The sequence below is a fragment of the Augochlora pura genome, chromosome 7 (genome assembly GCF_028453695.1).
Source record: "Augochlora pura isolate Apur16 chromosome 7, APUR_v2.2.1, whole genome shotgun sequence".
Taxonomy (NCBI): Eukaryota; Metazoa; Arthropoda; class Insecta; order Hymenoptera; family Halictidae; genus Augochlora; species Augochlora pura.
In genome coordinates, this window is record NC_135778.1 from 37,235,562 (window position 1) to 37,259,952 (window position 24,391).

Genomic DNA, 24,391 nt, shown 5'->3' on the forward strand with positions numbered 1-24,391 from the left:
CTTTGTCACATTCGTTATTAAACTATATTAAATTCTAGAAACGTTGTTACATTTGTTATTAAACTATATTAAATTCTACAAGTTTTGTCACATTTATTAAACCAGATTGAATTCTTCAAAGCTGCCCTACTTTCAACCGAACAAAAAGAGAAATGGTAGTACAATGTTAACACGGACCCGAGCATACACTGTACACGACGATCGACGGCGCCCGATCGCAATAGGTAAAGCAAAACGTCCGCGCGCGACGCTAATCGAATGACCAGAACTTCTAATCACCCGGGTTGCACACGGTCGAAGAACGAAGTTCGCCGTCGCGCGTTGTCTTTACATGCGAGCGCAGACTATCAGCAGGTTCCTTTTCCCCACCAGCCGTGACAAAGTAAAAAGCGAAACGAAAGAGAATTCCCAAGGACGTGCTAATTGGCAAAAATCGTCGAAAGATCCCCGCCCCGGAGAAAATCCAAACTCCGTGGGCGAAACCGGCGCGCCGATTCAATTTGGCCTCGCGAGTACGTAGAACTTCCCGGGCGCCATTAACACGGTCATAAAGCTCATCCCGACCCCCCTCTAACCTCCCAGCTTCTCCCAACGGAATTTCTTCGATGACGCCGCCGCGGCAGTGTCTCTCACCCGGTTCGAGAAACCCGTCGTGCGTCCGCGTTCGTTCATTGGTCCGTATTTCGATTTCGCAGGGACACGTTCGTGAATCTGCCGTCGATGAGGAGCCTGTACCTATGCCACAACAACATCAGCACCCTGCACGACAAAGCGTTCATGCACCTGACCTCGCTCGAGGTGCTCGAGCTGAACGACAATCAGATCAGCGTGATCACCAAAGACAGCTTCCACGGTCTGAGAAGTTTGACGAAGCTCGACCTGCGGAACAATCTGATCGCCATGATCGGCGCGAGCACCTTCGTCGAGATGTCCACTTTGCGCGAGCTCAGACTCGACTCGAACAGGATCAAGTACATCATGGGGAAGGCGCTGGATGGTCTGAGGAACCTGCAGAAGCTCAGCTTGAACGACAACAGGCTCACCAGTCTGGAGCCTGATTTTCTTGCCGGCGCACCGAGTCTCTATTTCCTGGACCTCAGGGACAACCAGCTGAAGACCATCACCTTCGACAACATCAAGCCCATCGCGTCCAATTTGTACAACAGCTCCAGCCACTTTTACATCACCGGTGAGTTGAGATGCATACCTGTTTCTTTCGTTCGAAGTCTGTCAATACTTTACCGACCGGTCGTGAAAATTTAGCTCGATGTTGACCCTTTGCGCTCCGCGATATTATGGATGTTACTTACTAACAATTATGAACCTTTATGTTATATAGTATACCTTTGGAACAAAGTGAGATATTATAATAATCGATTTATATGAATTCGTAATTTTCTACAGTATGAGCAATTTTAAAGCATCCCCTCATTTCAGGCCGATTACTGCATATTTTACTATAGCAGGTGTTTTGACGTCTTCCATCTTGTATTCTTCTGTCAGAAGGAACAATACAGTCCTTTTTTCCTCCCACATTGCGAATTATTTATATATTTTTTAATCAATTTATTTATGTATTCAAATGAATTCTGTAACGATCATAATACATCTTGCATATATAATTATATATCTCAGTAATTGTACCATATTCTAATTTGTTTTTTTCTCGGAGAAACGTACTGTTTCTCAAAAAGTTACACTATAATAAATTAATTCCCCGTACTAGCTAATAAACTTTAACATTTACTGATATACTACAATAAAATCACGATGTCCCCTGAGAGAGACAATGGAGTGCAAAGGGTTGAATTTTCGTTTCTATATTGATTTTATCTGTTTTATTAATTGCGAAAGAAATCTAATATCTACAAAAATTGTCATTATAATATTGAAGCTTACAGTGGTACAGTCTAGCACATTTATATCAATAAAAGGTATCAAATTTATATTTATTATATTTATAATTGTAACAGGCTAGCAATCGGAGGTAAAAGTCGATTTGTAGGTTATCGGTCGGTAAAGTGTTAGGTTAATTCACGTCTAGGACATATTTTTGCAAACGACGAAGTCCAAGCGGACGCCATCTTATTTCGGAAGGATTTTGAAGTGGATATAGCTTTTCTAAGCGGTTTGTTTTCGAACTGCTAAACTTCGAATCATGGTTGACGACTGAGAATCGGACGCGGGCGTCGAATACGACGTGTCCGAAACTTCGGAATCTGTAAACTATGACGTCTTGTTCCTCGAACGGAATAACATTTCAACGCTTCGAAAACGCTTATAGCACTCCTAGCAATCAAACAATATAGAATAAGTTGCAAACAATTTAGAGTTTTCTGGGATTTTATAGCGATTTTTTGAGTAACTTTTCTGGATGACTAATCTGTACCAAAATATTACTATTTGGCATCCGCGAATGCAATTATTTGTCATTTAATTTTGCAGCTCCGAGTTAATGCAATAATTGAATTTTAACATACAGGATATATTTGTCAGAAAAAACTAATTAATCGTAATAATTCATAATTAATCGTAAATAATTTCTAAAACCTAAACGTGCGAATAAAATACGCACATTTATAAAATGAACTGTACTTTTTATATTTAACCAATTATTCTCTATTATTTCAAAACCATATTTTCAGCTAAATTATTTTTTAGCTAAAATCAAATTTCTATTCCTTTGAAAACATTTATTACAAAAATAAACGTTTGAATAAAATATTCCCAATACACCTAATAAAGTCTTTTAAAAATTCGGTAATAAACCTAAATGCGAATTAATAAAATAATAATACATAATAAGTAATCAGAGCTACTATGTCGTGTCACGTGTCAGACAGTTCCTAAAATATTCATCAACGAAACACGAGAGGGTACATCTTATTAATGCGAGCATAATTAACGAGAATCTCGACTGTATTCGTGTTCTAATTGCCGGGCGATAATACGGTTTATTCTCGCATTACCGCGAATCCATCAGTCATTCCCGAAGTTTAATAATTCAGCGGGCGAACTTCGGCCATCAAATCCGATCTCAATTTTCTCGGTCGCGACGCTCCAGAACCGCCAAAAATTTTGATTTAATAATACGCGAACGTTACGACCAAGAAATTCGGGGAGGGGGAGAGGGGTCATGGGAAAGTTTAATGAGACAGCCGTAACAGTTTTATAGAGGCGAAGAGCCAACACCATGAAAAAGATCCAAAACCATCAAAAAGATCCAACGCCGTCGTAAAATCACTGCGGCCATCGAGCCGCCATTTTGATCGTCGGTTAATAGATAATTTCCTAAAGGCAACCTGTCGCGCGGGGTTAGACGATATATCCCCCCCCCCCCCCCCCCCCGAATATCTGAAATCTGAACGGCGGTGGTTCGCGCGACCGGTAATTGCCAGCGAGCGGAATCATTAGACGGGGTTGTTATCGCGCGGATAAATCTTTAATTTCGCTCGTTAGAAGGCGATGCGTGCGCGCCAATTTCGCGGGCGGCTCTGGGCTTCGCGAAGGGAAGACCCCTGCGTGAGCATCGCGCGCCGTTTTCACCTTCCCCCACCCCGCGCCGCCGCGCTCCCGTTAGACGCCCCCGTTAGACGCTCTCTGATTATCTGCTCCGCGGGCTCGTCGATCCTCCGCAGTCACAACCAGCGGCGTTCCCCGAATGTTTGGCCGAACTTCGCCAACCGTAATCTACTAACCGTGTTAGAACTTCGCCGGAACTGGCCTTATGACACGTACGCTCGGAACGGTGCCATTTCTGGGACTCGTTCCGGACGGGGCTGAAAAACGCCGCGATCGGCGCGAGGCTCGGCAACGATTCGGTTGCCAAGGTGAACATTTTGTCGCGTTGAAATTTTATTTCAACTGAGTAATTATTTATTGGCAACTAAGTAATTGCGGATTCGAAATTAGAAGGAAAATTCTTTTGCTTGGAAATATAAGTTTGTTCGATTGGACGAATCAATTTTGACGCTGCCTATTTTTCGAGACTTCATTTGAACCCTTTGCACTCGAAGCCAGGTTAACTGTAATTCTAAAATCATTTTTCTAACATACAGCATTTCTATCTTACGTGACAAAATGTCTTTTATGCATGTAAAATAGAATCTTGTAACTTCAACCAAAAAGTGCCAATAATTAATCACCAAGAAATTTAAATAATTAACCTTTTGCACTCGAGTGGTGACTGGGAGGCACCAACGAAATTGTTCTATCAAGTTGCAAAATAACTTTTCTAATAATAAAGGTCGCATTTTGAGAATTGTTGAGGTTATGTTTTAACAATTATACACGTGCATAAAATGCACTTTGTTATATAAAATGGAAATATTGTAAGCCGGAGATATTATTTCGGATTTCCAATTGAAATAGCTTCGAGGGCAAAGGGTTAATTAAAATTCGAAAGATATCATTTCAGAAGCGTTCAAATATATCGCGGTTAGCCACGGTAAATGTTTAAAGATCGCCTCCGCGGCGAACGAAAGTCGCGAGCAGCGTCTCGCGGAGCTGGGCGACCGAAATAATTGTTGTTACGACGAGAGGGGAGGGGGGAATGGGATTATTTAACTCGAATGCGGAAGTTATTCGGCATAATAGAAAGTGGGCGGAGCCGGGCGAACTCGTTCCGAAATTAGTGGAACGTTCCCCACCGGTAGCCGAGCAAAGTGGGCCTCTCTCTCCCCCCAATTGGACAACCATAAAACGCTATCGTAACTATCCTCGTAAACCTTGAAGGAAGCTCTTGTTCCTACCTGCTGCCGGCTTCCGCGCCGTGTTCTCCACCCTTGTTCCTTAGTTTGAAATGTAAATAATCCCGGGCACAATATTTCCATCCAGCGCGCGCGGTTTCCGATATACCGGGGGCGGGAGGGGGGAGGGGAGGCTTGGAGGCGGTAGGGGTGGTGGTGGTGGTGGTCTGTCTCTGCCAGGGTTCCATCCATTCCGAAATTACCATAGACCAGCAAAAAGACCGGCCGCGGCTATCCGCCTGTTGTTACCGAGAAAATAGCGGGGAGTTACAAGAATTCGAGCAGCAACGCTTGTCGGACGAATTGGCCGCGAAGTGCGGCGTTTATATCGCGATAATCGAACCGAGAAAAAATGTTTCTGGAAACTTGGAATAATTATTAGAACTTAATCAAAAATAATTAATAAACTTGGAATTATTATTAGTATCATTGTTATTATTATTACTATTTATGAACACGTCGACGCCGGCGTCGATATTCACGATTTTCTCTGCGAGTCGGCGCCTGAAATTTACAAAAATTAAATAATGTTAAGGTTGTAATATCGAATTTCTATGTTTTTATTATATGCAGTATATAACACACATATGTTTGAAAAATACAAATTCTTCGACGACTTAATTTCGCCAATTTTTAAACTAGTCATTAATTTTTGAAAATACTGGAATATAGAGTAAAGATGGTAAAGATAAAATCTTCTCTTTTCAAACTATCTATTTTTGTCTATAAATTAAGAGAGAGAGAGAGAGAGGCTAAACACGTCAAACGAATAATAAATTAGTCGCGATCTCGCGTAGAAGAATGCCTGTCCAACAAATCCGAAGACTCACGGTCCATAACCCTTAAATGATAAAAAAACCCCGCGCCGGATCATTACTTATTGAGATCGCGCCGAGAACTCGAGCGGCCAAGTTCTATTTTCTTTGAGAGAAAAAAAAGAAAGAAATCCGAGGGACTCGCCGGTTAACAAGGATCACTGTCAGACACTGTATACACCTAATTTCCTCCTTGAAAGCGCGCCCTTTTGAGCAAAAGTTCCTCCGGTCGAATCGGTCCTTTTTTCCTTCCACCAGCCCCACCCGCCCGCCCTCCCTACCTCCACCACCTTGATGGAACCTCCACTCGAAAACTGTTCGAAAGCTTCTCTGTTCAGGGGTCGACGACCTTTTGGCTCGACGACTCCACGGGTTTCGCAGGAAACTCGACAGGACGTTACGTGTCCATCAGCCTCCTTATTAAACTCACGCTTCCAGAAATTTCTTGCCCGCGGAATCGCCCCCGGTTCCCGGACACGGTCTGGCGCGGGAGAGGGGGGAGGAGGCGAGGGAAGTTGATCAACTTTTTGACGAGGCCGCCTCGTCCGATTCCATTAGCGGAGGCACAGGAGTTACACAATCCTTCGAGGCGGCGACCGTTCTCCGGACGCGCCACCGTCGATCGCCCCGGCTCCTCTCCCTCTCTCTCTCTCTCTCTCTGTCTCTCTTTCTCTCTCGTCCGTGAGTTCTGCGAACTAGAAATTCCGGGAACGTAACCGGAAGGACTGATTCCGGGCGCAGTTGGCGCTGTTTCTACGAGATGGCCAATAACTCGATTGAAATTGCCGGTCGAATTGTCCGCCGTCTTTTTTGCAATAATTACGGGTCCATCGCGTCTCGCAGTAATATCGGGAATAATAATTCATTAGGCACGCGTGTCGCGTATGCGACGTTGTTGAGTCGGACGATTCTTTTAGTTGTGTGATAGAGATCGTTGGGGATAGGTAATCTTGATTTACTGAAAATCGACGAAACTATATGCAGTGTATATTATAGTTATTGTTTTAATAGGCGGTTATTATTTCGATATAATTTTATTCGAAGTGAGATTCGAATAATGTTTAACTCTGAGGGAACAGAAATCACTTGTTAATGGAACACAAATTGTTTGTTCTCTTTGATAATTGTTTAGTCTGGTTGTCGTTCAAAATGAAAATGTAATCCGTTCAGTAGCTCTTTGGTGCATTGAAAATAAGATAATGCGTACGGAGAGGATAAGAGAATAAAAAGAAGTAAATGTAGAAATAATAAGGACGAAATATAATAGAAAATACTTGCAAAATGGAACGAAAGAATTGTTGGAATATGTATAAATGCAAACTAAATATTTTATATTTATCAAGGAGGCTATAAATATTTAATAATAATTGATTTCGATACAGATATTTAATTCCAAAGTCGCTTAAATATACAGTGAAAATAGTCGCTATTAAATTTGTGAGGTTAGGTTTATATCTACGTTAGGTTTCTATAGTAGCGAACAGAAAGTACGTCATTTTCGAGAAATCTAATATAACATATTTTTGCTTTAATATTTTTAACAAAATTTCAAGAAATCTAATATATATTATTATACAAACCATTATAATGTACTGTAATTATATATAATTATTAATATAGTATAATTATATATAATTATTAATGTACCATAATTTTACACATCGCATATAATTTATTACATAATATACGATCGAACGATAATACCAGCCATAAACGTTTAAACGACACACAGAATTAACGTTGATTAGGTGGATGAATTGCTCTTCAGGATTTTGTATGGTGTAATATGGCAGCAATACGCACATTCGTACGGGTACCTACGAATATTATTAATTAATACAATCATTTAGGATCCAGCCAATGCTGTTTCAGCCGAATAAATTGTTCGAGACAGTTTCACATCGTAATTCTATGTGTATCCCTGCTGCGGTGAAATTCGTTCAAAATGTTCAATTGCCGAAACGGTTTATCGAGATTTCGAATTATGGGGCATTTTATTTGTATATTTCAATAATTTTAAGTAACCATATTTGGAAAATTTGAATTCAGAAACGTACTCTGTTGCATTTTTCATTTATCTAGAAACAGTGTAATGTACGTTAAAGTGGATATTTAATTCAGAACAAAAATTTAAAATTGAGAACATTCCTCCTATGATATGTAAACGCGATGGTACGAAATTATATAACAGAAAATTGCCAAATATGCAATATCATATCGCTTCTCGTCTTTTCTCTCAAAGCAGAGATTTCTATGAATATTAAATTTTATATTCTAATTCAGCAATTATCGTTTGACGTGACACAAGAAATACAATTAATAATGAGATATAATCTTTTATTCTCTTGAAATTAAATTAAACCATTTATAATATTTCGGAAATTTATTTTGAGATTTAATATCTTACAAATTTATTTTGAGATTTAATATTTTACAAATTTATTTTGAGATTTAATATTTCATAAATTTATTTTCTCTCGCGATGCGAACAGCAAGGCGCCATTGGATGCGCAACGATAGTCGCTGGCATTTTTCGCAAGTGTTACGAATTAACATATAGATCGTGGAAGGGTTAAAGGGTTAAAAGAGCGGCTCGGTCGAGTTAAATACATCGACGTTCTACAACATATAGATTTGTTTTTAACTTTGTTAGATTCAACGTATTGTCGATAAAAATTGTAAAACCGAGCTAATAATATAGTAATAATAATAGACGAATTGCAGTTTCGAAAAAAGGGTTAGCCCCGAACCGGCGGTAAATTCGTACATTTCGAGTCGTAATAGGGAAACTGGTAGCGGCGCGCTGCGAAATAGGAATTTTCATGGATCTCGGCGGTGCGGTCGAACATGTCCGGCGTTTCCCCCCCCCCCCCCCCTTTCTATTGTTTCCTTTCGGCGCGGTGGCCCGGGTCCCCGCCAATTTATCAGAGATCCCCATCGGCGTCCCGGCGCCCGCCAAACACTCGGATGTATTAGGTGGTGAATACATCCGTCGGAAGATAGTTCGCCGGACCGTATAATGCCGGACCGGTCGAATATCGAAGAAAAGTTCGATAACAAACCGCCGGGTATCCCGCACATCGATTTCACCGAATCTACTTCGTCCGTCCAATTCGACGGCCTACATTTATTACGCCGATGGTGGCCGGACGGGAATTGCCCGAATAACTTTTACGCGGAATAACTTTTACACGGAACGGCGAACAACGAACGCCCCGCGCCCGTAACACGGGTATTGATAATTAGATCGCCGGGTACTCCGCGTTCGCGGATATTAAAACATCGCCTGAATGTGAATTTTCCAAGCCAATTATGGTATAGCGTAATTTTAAATATTTTGAAAGTGTGTTGGAATTTGACGAGATGTGTAGTGGGTAGAAAATTTATAAGTAATGTAGTGAAATGTGGTAACAATTTGAACAGTAAGGATGCTATAGTCGCGTCGCTGTGTTAAAAGGTACCCGCAATATTGATTTTTACAGTATTTTATATATTTTGTAATTATCTTATATATTTTATAACTATTTTATATATTATTTTATATATTTTGTAATTATTTTATATATCATTTCATATATCTTGTAATTATCTTATAAATTATTTTATATATATTTTATATTACTTTATATTTATTTTAATTATTTATAACTATTTTCTTATTATTTAAATACCGTTAGAAAAAAGAACACAATTGTGTGTTCTATGATTACCACACATTTATTAAAATTTTTAATTTCATGTTCCAAAGCGATAACGTTGTATTACAATTGGTTTCAGTAATATGTCTCCAGCGTTAATTGCACAATTATGGCAAATGTACTCATTCACATTGTGGTTCTAAAGAAAATCGTTGTCGCGATAGACAACGTATCTACATTACCGGTGGATACAATTAAATGATAATTCTATTGTAACATTACCACAATAATTCTCCAATTTCGCCTGTATATTTCCCAACGGTCTGTTCCGCCACCCCATTTCGATTCAGTAATTATACGATATCGTTGTAATTCGTGGCCGTTGAATTAAGATTCTTTAACCCTTTTAATGTTTCAGGTATTTCGACGCAACTGAAATGCTTGAAAACTTGAAATTAATAATAGTGTACTTATTATTAATATTGTCCGGTAATTTGTTGTAGCACTATTCACAAAATGCCGGAATTTTTTAGCACATAACGTTGACACTATTTGTAGAAATAATATGGTTTATATAAAAATAATATGACGTGTTAAAAATCATATATTTTCCAGTGGAATTTTGGAAAATGATATAAAACAAATTTGTCTTTATATATAAATTTTTAATTTTTCTACAGATCGAGGTAGTGGTTTTTATTGATTTTTTAAGTAGATACCAGACGCTTTCGTTAACATTGATAGACAAATTATACATGTACATCAATAGTATTAAATGGTAATATATCGGATCGTAATAGTACATCAGTTCGTATTAATAATATCGTAATTTGCCATTTAATGATAATTTACCTTACATCGTTATCTGAACATTGGTAGAATCTGTTCCCTGATTATGTAATCCCAGTGCCTCATTAACTTTGCAATTACATATTTAACACTCGTTCGTTTGAAATTACTATATCGCACGAACGATCTAGCAATGACGAAACGTTATCGAACACGAATACTCGACTCATGGTGCTTAATACTTAAACCACCCTCACGAACAAAGGGTTTTACAGATGATAAAATTTGGCACAGATGAGTTTTTATTGGTCAGCCATCCAACGGTATATGACTCATTGAAAAACCTCTAAGAGCAGTTTCGATCATCTTAACCCCTTCCCGTGCCATTTAGCTCGACGAAACTCGGGCCCGAGCGGTCCGCATCAACGCGCGCTAAACAGACCAGACTGATGTTTGTAAACAGTCGCAATACGATCCGAAATGTAGATGCCCGGAATGCCTGTGATATAGTCAATTTTACGCGATACTATTGTAAAATATCACGGCCTTCACTACACACTTTTGTACCTTGCATTTTGAAGGGGTTTCTTAAATTTTAAGCGACTAACTGTTCTGAGGTACTGAGAGGAACTAACATTCGGTCGCGAGCGTAACGGGTAAAAAATCAGTCACGAGCGTAACTGGCAAAAAATCAGTCCGCGAGCTCGGCTTGTTATGTTTACGTTTAGCCCAAGTATGTGTTCGCGACTCAGGACTCGCGATATTTATGTTTGGCCCAAGTATCTGTTCGCGAGTCTGACTCGCGATGTTTATGTTTGGCCCCAAGTAACTGTTCGCGAGTCTGACTCGCGATATTCATGTTTGGGCAAAAATCTTCATCGCGATTCTGACTCGCTAAAGTACGGGAAGGGGTTAATCGGCCATGGCCTTTCAATGCTCGCTTCGCGTTGCGCGTTCTTTTCGCGGACGATCGAAACGGCGCGATACCTTTGTCTGCCACCGAGGCCTCCGGTAACACCGGCAAATTCTCTCGAACAACGACGTTTCCAATTTTTTTTTCTCGACCCCGACGCCTTTTTCCTTCGCGCACGGTCGTCGGCTAGATTAGCAAAAACGCGGACCGGAGAAAAGGAAAACGGGGACGGGCTGGGAAGACCACTGGCTCGAGATTGATATTTCGTGTTGGTTGCTTTTTATTTGCACGGTTACAATGAATGTTCCGTCGCGTTTTGTCCGTTGTCCCGCTTCTCCGCCCGAACCACGAATTAGAAGCGAAAGAAACGACGACTCCGGGGAGATTGTCGGTGCACTCGATAGATTATTAATGGTCGGCAAATGATGGATGGGGGGGGGGGGGGGGGGGGGGGGGTGGGGGGGGGGGGGTGATGTTATTTTCATTTTTCGCTTCCGAACTCGAAATCGCGCGCGGATTTTTCAATTAGGAATTTCATTAATCCCCGAGGAATTTAATATCGAGGCCGTATCGCCCGGAGACATTAAGTTCAATTTTCTTCGTTGGAACACTATTCGTTCCGGTTTTAGCGATATCACCTTTCTCCGAACGAAATTAATCCTTTCGTGGATCGTCTTCGCCTTTCTGCACTCGAAATTACTTCTTTTCTATATTATAATACATATTACTTCTTTTCTACATTATATACTTTATTGTACATTATATTTACCATATGTTAATACTGACCATTTATTGATATATTTTATTGACCGTTCTGCAAATAAAATTAACCCTTTTCTAGATAGAATTGATTCTATATATTTATATAGAATATATAAAACTACGATTTTTATCTCAAAATTCCTAAATTATTAAATAATCATGTACAATCTTATCTTTAATAAATAAAATCATATACAAAATAAGCGTTTACATAAAGCTCCATACAGTTTAGAATAAATTTATACAAAGCCCTAATTTGTCTAAAAGACTGTCAATGATAACTGCGACGGTATTTCGTAAGAATCGTTAGTTAGTCGGATAGACTGCGATAATAATTGGTGCATTATTCGGCGACCGCTGCCGCGTAAATTCCCATGGCTTTGCGTAATCTCCCGTGACTTTAAGGAACAATATTTGGAGGTGGCCGAGGGGTTAAATATTGAAGCATCTGCGTGCCACCTGTGGCGCACATATTCAAGTACGTATTCCCTATAATCGGGTGCTTCCTGTATCCGATATCCGAGTTTTCCTCTCGCGCGGGGGAGGGCACAGTATCCACGATAAGTTTCCCCGGGATTCAAATACTCGTGGAATATCCCTGTATACATAAATTTGTAGATCAGGATGCACAGATCGGGCGGACCGAATAAAAATTTTCCTCCGGACAATGGTAGAAGCGTCGGACGTATCCGAGGTTACTCGATGCAATCATGGTTTCCACAGGTTCCTTCGTACCAGATATATCGAAGCGCTGTACTAAACTGCATAGTTTATGCAGTTTCGCCGTACTTCGAAGTCTCGGTTTCGAATTCTGTTGTATTATTAATCCTTCGCACTCGAAGCCATTTTAACTGTAAATCTGAAATCATTTTTCTATTTCATAGCATCTCCATTCTATGCAACAAAATGCACTTTCATGCATACAAAATTGATTATTGTGACTCCTGCCGACATTTTTATTGCTTAACAATTTTTTAACAATTATTATTGTTATAAAATATATAATTTTGGCAATACATAGTTCAACATAATCTTCACCTTACAATAAACTATAACACTTTGTAAAACTCCGTTCGTGGCTTATTCCGTTTAAAAAAACCCTGACCGTCCATCCCTGAAGACTGCACGTAGTCTCGAGAGATGCTCTTCTTTCCTCGCGGCATAACAGTACAATAGCCATCGGAGCGCACTCGTGCGCGTGCAATTAGCTGGAAATGCGATGTTCGCCGCGATAAAAGTAGGTTGAATCGTGGTCGATCAAGTGGCCAGCGGCCGACCATCGTCGAGCGCGTGTGCCGCCGATCCCTCGATCGTCTGCGAGTTCAAGAACCTCGTCGTCGTATCCGTCTTTTGCGGATGACGTACCCCCTGGCAGTCGCGTTGCATTGATCGCTAATAGATCTCCCGTGTCCGCGGGCAGTAAATCGCGATGCAGATCGGCCACCGTTCTCTTTAAGCACGCCATCGTAATAGAATAGCGGATCGGGAGGGGTGATGGTCGGAGGAGAGGGGGGAGGGTGCTCAGAGCGGTCGGCCAGAGCCATGAAACATCGCGGAGGGACCACGAACGACTCTCGGATCGGATCCGCTTCTGAAAACACTTGAGGGATGCGCAACGTCCTGCTGCAACCTGGCGCGCGCGCGAGAGAGAGAGAGAGAGAACGCGGCCCGCGAGAGTAATTGCCGCGGATTTATTACCTCATCGCCGCTGTTACGCGATATATCAGAATACGAGCAGGTGGCACGGCCACACCGTCGACGATTAATAAAATCTGCAGGCGGCGTTTTACTTGGGTTCCCGCGTAATCACGCGCACACGCGCCGCCTATGCGCCGACCGCAATTGAGTAATCGGGCGCGTTTCGGCGCCCCCAGTGCACCGCAGTTTCACGCGGATACGACATCGCGCGAGTTTCTTCTTGTCCTGTAGCGATCGAATCGGCGATGACGCGGGCGGAGTTGGTTAACTCGGTTTCCTTCGTTTTTTTTTAAATGACGAAACTATCGACTCCACGGGCTTGGAATAAATCGTTTTAATAGAACACGCTATTATATTGGAAATATTGTATTGAGAAATTATATTCTTTACTGTTTTGGAGTAATATATAATTTATTATGATACACGTGTATTTAACAATTTTATTTTTATAGAGAATGTACTAAATTTTGTAGATTATAAACTTATAAATTATATCAATTTTGGATCGTTAAAGAAACAAATTTTTCCTTTGCAAGTATGCTCGTAAATGCTTCCTTCAAGGGATAAATATAATTAATAAAAATAATTGCTATTAGCGCAATAATTTATTGTAATTTATTTAAATCACAATAATGTTCATAAAGAATTTTGCAAGTTTATTTAGATAACTATCTCGTCTTTCAGCCTCGCGTCAAATTATCCTCTTTAATTTTCTAGCAATTTAACCCGATACTGCACGATCCTCTTTAATTTGATCAAATTATTATTAATTGGTACGGTAATTACATTTTGTAGCGATTGAGCCTGATGCCAAATCATTTTCTATCATTTCCTACTGATTTAACTCGATGCAAAATGATCCTATTTTATTTCTTAGCGATTTATAGCAGAAAACCCCATAATCTGTTAAATTAATAAATTCTTTGCGAAGTTTAACAATCTTTTTTTGTTACTCAAGCAATCCTGGGTTAAAACATCGAAATATCCTCTTTAAAACGGACCCATAAAAATTGATGTAGAATTTTTTGTTGCCATTTTATTGCGCTTTGAATGCAAAAGTATACTAGCAGTAGAATAACCTAACCATGAAAAGTTTGCGCGGCCGATATTTCCATTTCATGTGCATAGGTTTAATGCACTATACCGTGTATACATTTACGACATATAATTGTAAAGATATATAAAAAATTGGACGATAAAAAATAATAATTACTGACTAACTGAATTATTATTATTCCAATCATGATTTTGGAATAATCATGGTAGGAAAAAATTAGTTAGCTTAACACATTCATTTTGTTTATAAAATTACTGATTCACTATGTTCGATGTTAATTATAACTTTAATATTGTGGAAAAATAGAATTTCATGAAAAATAAAGCCACCTATTTGTAACCAACGTCCAATCAACCAAATAAATTAAAGAAATAATCCAATGAATTGAAATAAATAAAACTGTTTTGTAATTTGAATACCATTAACGTACAGATTATTTAGAGTGTAATCGAGCAGATTTTTATTACGATATTTCCTCTAAATTTCGACGGAACGTGCCCGTGATTGGAAAATCGCAGCACCGAACTCATTAATATCATTATTCTACTTGTCATTCTCGCGTGCCATTTCGCTGAGTTCACTCCATACATTTTCTACAATATTATTGTTCCAACGGTGCACGGTGCTGACCGATACAAAATCCGCGGATCGTAAAACATTTTCCTGCTGTGTACGAGCGCGGCCGATAACATTTAATACGAACAGCTTATAATAACATGCGGCATAATATCATTTGTCATGTATTTTCCCCTCTCGCGCAGATTAAATAAAATTTATGCTCGTTCGCGCGGAAATCATAAATATCTCGTTATTCAAAGACAACCGTTTAATCTTTATCCATCATTTTACGTTGGCCCGCGCCAATCGATAATGTAAACGCAAAGAAATTTATTTCCTCTTTTTAATTTTTAATTAGAAACGAACCGATGTGGCGCGTCAAACGAAACGATAAACGCGAGCAGAGCGTTTCCCATGCATCGAAGATATATTTTTAATCAATCGGACACCGAAACGCTTTATTTAAAAATTTTTGAAAATTGGAGATTTGGTCATTAGTATGTTTTTTAAATATCTTCTTGCAATGTTATTTCGATGCGATACCTTGAACGTATCGCTAATAAATCTAATTAAAAGACTGGTTATTTTGTAGATTGAGTAAACATAAACAATAAATGAAATTTAAGAAGTGAATCTTGAATGGAAAATATTAATCAATAAGATATAATAACGTGCCTATTTTCAAGCAATTATCGTACTCTAAAAATGGCGAAACAAACTGGCGGACATGTATACACATTCCTAACCTCAAAATACGATCTTCGAAAAATTATACTCGAAAATTATTACGTCTACTGCGGCACGTATATTTGATTAATCAACACATATAAAAGAATTGTTGATAATTCCTTAACCAGCGAGCTCCACAATCTCGAAAAAGATAAGAAAATCGAAGCAGAGAAATGCGCATTCTCTCCGCGGATCCGCGAACTACGCGGAATCGCGCGGAGAGTCAATTTATCACCGCGACCGCGCACTTAATTTTAAGAAAACACGAACGGTTTTCAATGCAGCCGGCCCGGCCGCATGATGAATGTAGCATCTCTCCCGGCACACCGAGAAATTTAATAGAAGTATTTGTTGTGTCGGCCCGGCTTGTTCGACCATCCTGCATTAACGAGGATTTTCCTGGGCGAGAGCCGGGATTGCGGGGCGGGAGGGGGAAGGAGAGGGGGGCCCGGTAACAAAGACTACTAGGGAGAAATCATAAATCAAGCACGTCCATTCTTTCCTCGTTGCCTCCGTGAATGGCCTATAAAACGTATTTAAGACTCGCGGGACTTTCCACGGAACGGGAAGTTCGTGTTTGAGGCAGTGAAATATCGTGGAACAAGATGATTGCGCGCGGTCGTCGGCCGAAGTCGATGAATAAATGGCGGAAAGGGTCCGATACGATCCTGCCGCGCCGCGCCGAAACCCCCCTCCCCGATGGTCGCCGGACTTTTTTCGTTGCGTAACGGCGAGCGTTTTCTTCGAAATCCGCGAGATTTCGCGGCCGTCGCGGCGCTGGTTATAAAGAAATTTGCGTTTGCAAGGGGGATTGGCTGGTTTGTGAAAGCTCGTTAGATATTCTGGATTTTTTTAGTAATTGTTTCGAAATGTAGCTTTAAAATTTAGTAATTTCGAACGCTGATTATTTGGATAATGGTTGGACCAATTCTTTTTATATTTATTGTTAAATGAACCAATAGGAAAGCAGCTGCTCCCACCGCTTTAACTACGAAGGTATCTCTAAGAAATGAGGGTTGCTTGCTTTTTACATTCTAAAATTACTTTGGAGTCTGTCCAGCAATCAGATTGCAAGGGCTCTAATTGTTGCAATTATTGGCTCTGTTGCAATTGTTCATAAACTAGTTCACCCTTAAAGGCATCCTCAACGCATTAACCCTTTGATTACTGTGCGTGCCTATAGGCGCTTAAAATTTTCATAAAATGTGTCAGGTTATGTCACGTAATATTTAATAAAATGGCTCGGCGCGCACCATAATTAAAATCCTACAGTATAGTAAATCAGCTGTATACCAAAGTCTGCCCTAATCAAGAGGTTAAGTTGCCGCGAGGGTGACGTTATTTTATCGCGAAATATAGTCAACTCTGTAACGCATAACACCGCCGAAAAATATTTGATTTTCCCAGGTCGAGTGCGCTTTTCGATCGATCGACTCTCGCTTTTTCTTTCCTTTCGCGAACCTAATTTAGTGGCCACCGCAGCTGGATCTCTCGTCTAATTACCGAAATATCGGAAATAAATTAGCCACCGATAAGTCCACGAGTGGCCACGAAAATAATCCTTGGCAAAACCAAGTAGACGAGTCGGATGCGCAGTAAATAATGAACGCATCTCGTTCGATTTGAAATTATAGCCAAAGTCAAAATTCGAAATGACCGCCAGAGTCAAAATTCGAAATTATAGTCAAAGGCAAGATTTCTTTGTTCGATTCGAATCGAGGTTAGAATGGTTCCTGTATGTCAGATTCGACGATATTGTTAAGCCAATTTAATCCTTCGCTCTCGACGCCGCCGCTTTGACGTTAATGCACCGCGAATTCCATGCTACATCAGGACTTACAAAAGCGATATCGTAGAACGAGGCGCGATTGTTTGATGCGATTCTAGCGTGACATAGTACTCGTTGAAACGTTTGTTTCTAACTGTTTATATCGACAAACATTCGCGGAACGTGAATGGAAAATTGTGACGTGGAAAGTATATTTTATTGAAAATGGTGGAAAGTATATTTAATTGAAAATCGTGGAAAGTATATTTTATTGAAAATCGTGGAAAGTATATTTTATTGAACCTCGTGGAAAGTATATTTTATTGAAAATCGTGCGCTCGAGTGGTGACTCTGAGGCACCACTGAAATTGTTCTGTCACCTTTTAAAATCATTTTTATAGCAATAAAGTTTAATGTTATAAAAATTGTTGAAAATGAAATTGTTACTATGAATCACAAGATTTAATTTGGTATATATAAAATGCATTTTGTTGCTTAAAATGGAAATACTGTACAATACAAAAATGTTTTCAGATTTGCAGTAAAATTGGCTTCGACCGCAAAGGGTTAATAACAAGAATTTTATCCCAATTTTAAAGAACAGAATAACATCCATACTTAATCATTATTATACTAGTAATATTATACTATTATTTATACTAGTAATATTATACTATTATTATACTATTATTTATCCTAGTAATTTGCATTACAATTCGGACTCGTTAAAGTACAACAAAGGGTTAAAGGCAAGAACATTAGAGATATCTTCGTTAAACGAATTGCCCGGAAAATAAAATACTTCGGCCAGGTTCGGTTCGCGCCGGTTTTTCCCTCACAAGAACAAAGTTGTTAGCTCAGCGGAACGCCAGAGCACGGCCCGCTATCGCTTGAATAATTATAAGCGCCGCTGTTATTCAGGTTCGTGTCTCCCCGACACGCGTGCCTAACAAGACATCTCGGCGGCCGACACGTGCGTCCCCCTTTTTCGGCCCGTGGTTACCGTAGCGCGTGCGACTCCTCGCGTAGGTGTGTTTCCGAAGGGTGTGCTGCTGCGCCAGGCCGCGAACTTTGATGCACCACGCTGCTGCACTCTCGAAAGCGAGCGCGCGCGCGCGCGCGCACCGCAAAATTGACGCGTGGCCTCTCTCTCCTCTGACTTTCGCGTTTGCATTCTGTGGCCACGGGACCGTGCGACGCTTTTCGCCCCGTCAATTAAAATCGAGCACACCCGGAGGGGTGGGGGGTGGCAAGTTAGGCGAGCGACACGACAATCACGAGTTCCGTCTTGTTAATAATTAAACACCGGCATCGACTTCTCCGCGGATCCGTCCCGGTCGCCTCGAATTGTTCTTTCGCGTTCCTCGTTCTTCGTCGCTGCGATAAAACTCTTAACGAATAAATATCTAATCGCTTTGTTCGCTGGCGTCGCGCGGATCCCGCTTTTACGGATTATGTCTTATTCACTTACGGAGAGTAGCTCGAGGCAGTTTATTCGCTGCATTTTTATTTACGGGGGGAGCTGTTTATGGATACGTTTTTATTTATGGAAGCAGTTTATTTGGTAATGAACGCACGGCTGGAGTTCCATTCTTGCTGGTTAACCCTTTCACGCCGCGTTGATCAGTATTTATTTGTTCTCGATAATGCTCTTCACCCCTTGCCGTGCCATTTTTTTACGATTACTATTAATAGAATTTTTTCGATTACTATTACTAGAATTTTTTCGATTACTATTATTAGAATTTTTTCGATTACTATTATTAAAATTTTTTCGATTACTATTATTAGAATTTTTTCGGTCGCACTAATTTCTTAGAAGAAAAATAAATTTTATATTTATTACGTGCTTGCATCTGGTTGAATGTTTAAATATTGGTGACGAGAGAATAAAATTTGAACCTTTCTTAAAGGGACGGTTGAATATAACTAACAGCTTGTTAATAAAAATCGGAACAGATCATTTTTGTTTATTCTATTGTCTTTATTTACTGCCGTTCCAAAACTTCGATAATAGAATAATTCAATTTTATTTCGATTTTGAAAGAATTAATAATATTATTTATTACATCCAGCATTGAATATTTGTCACGAGTCGGACTCGTTATTATAGTGCAAAGGGTTAATGACCGTCGAGTTTGTATGTTACTTTCTGAAAGTCGAAATTACTTTATTCCCTTCTTAACCCATTTAAATGTTTTTACGTTCTCCAACGGAAATAAATTCAAATCCAGGTCTTACACTCAAAAATTACCCTTCGACCCTAATTCCACTTTTCTGGATTACTTTAGCGATGGTTCTGCTAATTCCAGATGCTTTTCTGCCGACGAGAGCAGCGGAGATAGCGATTATTCATTTCGTTAATAAATAAATATATGGAATAAATTGAAATCGTTCTATAAGTGACCGTATATTACATTTTTCACATTCAGCATTTTTAAAAGGGGAATTTAATGTAAAAATTGTAAGAGAGATACGATTTTATATACTGTCAAAATCGTACTTTTTTAAGCTATTTGGAAATTGAAATTAAAGTTAATAATAGGCCTTTTTATATATTTATTAAGATTAAGAATATTTGAATAATGTGATATCGTATTATCCTAGACTATTACTTTTATAAATAATATTACCAGTTTTATATGTTTTTTAAACTTAACTGACATAACCTTAACTAGTATGATTATGACAAATATCTCCTAAGTGTCAAGGTGTATTTTTCATTGATACAAAAATGCCACATATCACTCCCAAAATTATTGATTAAATAACAGCTTAACCAATGAAATATTATCCGAAACTGTCGAGTAAATATCCAATGGAATAACAATTTATCCGAGCAGGATTTTCTTGGAATAAAAATCCATTCGAGTCAGAGTTTATCTATTGCTTATTTATTATTTATAAAATGATAAACCACAAAGCGCTTTTTCATACTTCGTCGACGAATCTGTTTTTCCATACCACATTTTAGAGTTAAAAGTTTTTTCGAACGTTGCACCGTAAAGTTTGTTATTCTGGGATAAATCGATCATTGATACATAACTAGATAATTTTTGCTACGGCCGCAGAGGAATGCAACGCGTTGCATCGCGTTGCATCGCGAAACAAACATTGGCCGAGTCAGAAATATGCAGATCTCGGCGTTTATCTGAAAAATATTTTGTTATTTACAATTCCGCGTACGCTTGGTTCGCGTAGCCGTTAAATACAACTCTCGGTGCAACAAACAGACACGAATACAGTATTGATAGGAAAATCCATGATTTATATTTGGGAATTGTAATTCCGTATTTGTTCAATAATTATTTGGTTCCGTAAAAACAGGAGCAGTCAATAATTATTCGCAATATTGTTGGAATAATATTATAATCCTTGTTCCAACTCTGTTTTATATTTATTTATTTAGTTAACCCTTTGCACTCGAGTGACTCTGAGGCACCACTAAAATTGTTACTGCATGCTCTAAACTAAATTTTTAAATTATGAAAAATTGTTAAAGATGTAACTGTTGTTTTTCTTTAAATTTAATACTGTTCTTTAAAAAGTCAAACTCAGTTTTTTTAAAAATATTTTTTCTTAAAAGGCAAACTCAGTTTTTCCTTAAATATTTTCTTTTTTAAATAAAAACTCAGTTTTTCCTTAAATATTGTTTTTTAAACCAGAAATTCAGTTTTTCCTTAAATATTGTTTTTTAAACCAGAAATTCAGTTTTTCCTTAAATATTGTTTTTTAAACCACAAATTCAGTTTTTCCTTAAATATTTAAAAGCCAACCTCAGCTTTTCATTAAATATTCTGAATTCGCTTTTAATTTATATTCAGAGATCGATATTTCCTAATTCATAATAATATAAAATTATATAAAAATTTTCGTACACTGGTATCAAACTGTTGTATCCTAAATAGTTAAATTAATATTGAATTATTTAAGGGAAATGTTGCATCGGTTATAGCAGTCTCGACTTCCTCGATACAATTCGTTTCGCAGTTCGGTATACCGTCGAAATTAACCAACGAAACAGATCCATATTGTGATAAGAGAATTACACCAGGATTCGGTTGTCTCCGAGCTGTTCCCATTTAAGAGGATTCGGTAACAAAGCGAACATTAGACACGGCCTAGCGAAATACGGCGGCCGTGTAGACAGAATGAAATGAAATACACGGTGTATGAGCACGGTGACTTTGATTTATCGCACCCCTTTTTCTTCCGTACCGTGTTCTTTCCAGATCAAATTGTTTGCCGATCTTTCACCCCTTGCTTGCTCGAACGGCGACTATAAACCGCCGACTGCTATTACTATTTTGTTACAGTCAATTCCATTACACTTAACCCTTTGCACTCGAGTGGTGACTCTGAGGCACCACTAAAATTGTTGCAGCACGTTCCATAATAATTTTTATATTATGAAAGATCTGTGAAAAATATATAATCTACTAAAGAAATCTTAGCGTTCTAACCTCAAAAGAAAGTCAATGTTCCCGTCTCTCACAAGAATATTTCATAATTCAAAAACAAGAATATTCTTTATAAATCTTGTTCAAACGTATATGATTAAATAACATTTTGTTCTCACTATGGTTATTTTCAGTAACTGAAAAATCACGTGATTATATTTTTATCAATTTTATTTAGATTCCACTTACGTTCTATATTCTAATAAAAGAAAATTTATAAAAGAAAATTTTATAACCTTAAAAATTTTGTGTCAGCGTATATGATCGCATAACATTATGTCCTACTATGGTTATTTTTAATAACTAAAAAATTACCTAATTATATTTTAATTTATTTTATTTAGATCCCACTTACATCCTCCACCCATCTAACCTCAATAAAATCACATTTTCACAACTCGAATAAATCTTTTTAATATTATTCTACAGAGAACATTCCTTCTAAATTTTCTGCGAGCATACACGATCATCGAGAACTCCTTTCCAGAGGTTTACATCGAACCGAAATTCGTTTCCCCGCAGAAACGAGGGCCGCGTAGAGTTTCTTCTCTCCTTGACTCGAATCCTCCGCGAACGCCGACTCGCCGCGCTGCTCCAAGTCCGCGATTTATTCGTCGAAAGTATCAAATGTTAGACCATTACAAGAGATCGAAAAATTGTATCCGCGCTCCGGTAGAAAAGCGCCGGCGAGGGCGGCGCGGAACAATATTTTCCCGTGTAGGGAATCCTCTAACAAGGTGCTTTTTCCTCGAGCGACTGTTACGTCGCCGCCCGAGAAAATTACGTAAACAAGCCGCGCGGCGAAAATGTTGACGAGCAGCGCGCGGGAAGGAACGTCGACGGAGGGCGACGGAGGGCGGCTTATCCTCGCGGCACCGCGAGATTGAAAAATTGAGAAATAAAATTAACTTTTGCTACGCGACGAGGACGTCTTCCCGGGTAATTTCGTGCCCCCCCCCCCCCCTTTCACCGCGACTCCCTTTCGCCCGTGTGTAATCCCCGTGTATAGAGGTCCGCGCGGACAAGAGGAGCGTCGTTTGCTAAATGAGACACGGGGAGACAAAGAAACGCGCGCGCGCGCGCGAGCAAAGCGAGTTGGCCGATTCGCACGGCGAAAGGACAAAACCTGGGGGGAAAAAAAGGAGTCCACGGATTTCACGAGCGCGTTTCCGAGCGCAAACGAATCCGAGCGAACGATTTTGATTCGACGTCCGAGAGTATAAAGTTCGATTTTATCGCCGTCACGTGGCCCCGAGTGTGATAGGCTGTAATAAAGAGACGCGGACGTAACTCCAGCAACGGGGTCCATCATTTTTTTTCGTGGCCGGAACTCGCGCGGGATACCGGGAACCGCTGGTATAATTACTCCGACTGGAAACGCGTGCCGCGGCACAGTTAACTCGGACGATTTCGGAACACGGTTTGGTTTAACCCTTTCGCTACGGCAATGTCGTCCGTCGAAGCACTGAACGAGAGCTCGCGCCAGAAATCTGCGCGGTGCGTTTGATTTTTGTATATACGGTTTAATTAGTTTTAAATAACAATTATGCTGAATGAAACAATCATTGTTCTAATGTAACAAGTATAGTTACATTTTTAACTCTTTGCACTCCGTTGTTCCTTCTTAGGCGACATCGTAATTCTAGTATATGAATGAACATTAAAGTTTATTAGCGATTTGAAACTGTTTCTCCGTGTCTACAAATTCATATAAATCGAATATTATTGTTATAATATTATATATACATATACATACTATATACATATACAACGTATAACGTATGCTATATAATAATATAAATGTTCATAAGCACGGAGTGCAAAGGGTTAATATGAAGCGATCTACAAAATTATTAAAATACGGAATTATTAAAATATAAAATTATTAAAATACAAAATTATTGCAATACGAAATTATTAAAATACAAAATTATTGCAATACAAAATGATTAAAAAACGAAATTATTAAAAAACGAAATTATTGAAAAACAAATTTATTAAAAAACAAATTTATTAAAAAACGAAATTATTAAAAAACGAAATTATTAAAAAAACAAAATTATTAAAAAGGAGTATGCTGTCATCGACTTATTGTCGCTTGTTTATCCATTTACATGACGGATATGTGCGTCGTTGGTAGCCACAGGTCGTCGCGTGGATGCCGCGTATGTGCGCTCTTTGTAGCGAAAGGGTTAATGTATGTCGCCCGGGCGATCCCCGTGAAATGTAGCGCGCGAAAAAGTTCGCATTGCGGAACTTTAGATCTTCGTTGATATCCGGGGTAGGGGATTCTATGGAGTCTCGTTCCGGGTCGCGCGCGGATGGAGCGAGATCGGCATCGGAGCGGCGTGCCGGCAATTTTTCTAATACCGCTTGAATGTGGAAACTTTGTATGGGACTTTCGAGTGACGCCAATTTCGACAATCGGGGGCCGGAGCTTTTCGAAAGGAACTGTT

The 24,391-nt window shown here is 39.3% G+C and overlaps 1 protein-coding gene across 1 annotated transcript in view; it reads left to right on the plus strand.

The window, feature by feature from the left end:
• The window catches only part of Con (leucine rich repeat protein connectin), a 262,102-nt gene that overhangs the window by 93,187 nt on the left and 144,524 nt on the right, over window positions 1-24,391 (plus strand). Inside the window, exon 3 of the mRNA XM_078186729.1 lies at window positions 696-1,189. Coding sequence (XP_078042855.1) covers window positions 696-1,189 — 494 coding nt within the window. The remainder of the gene's footprint in view (window positions 1-695; window positions 1,190-24,391) is intronic.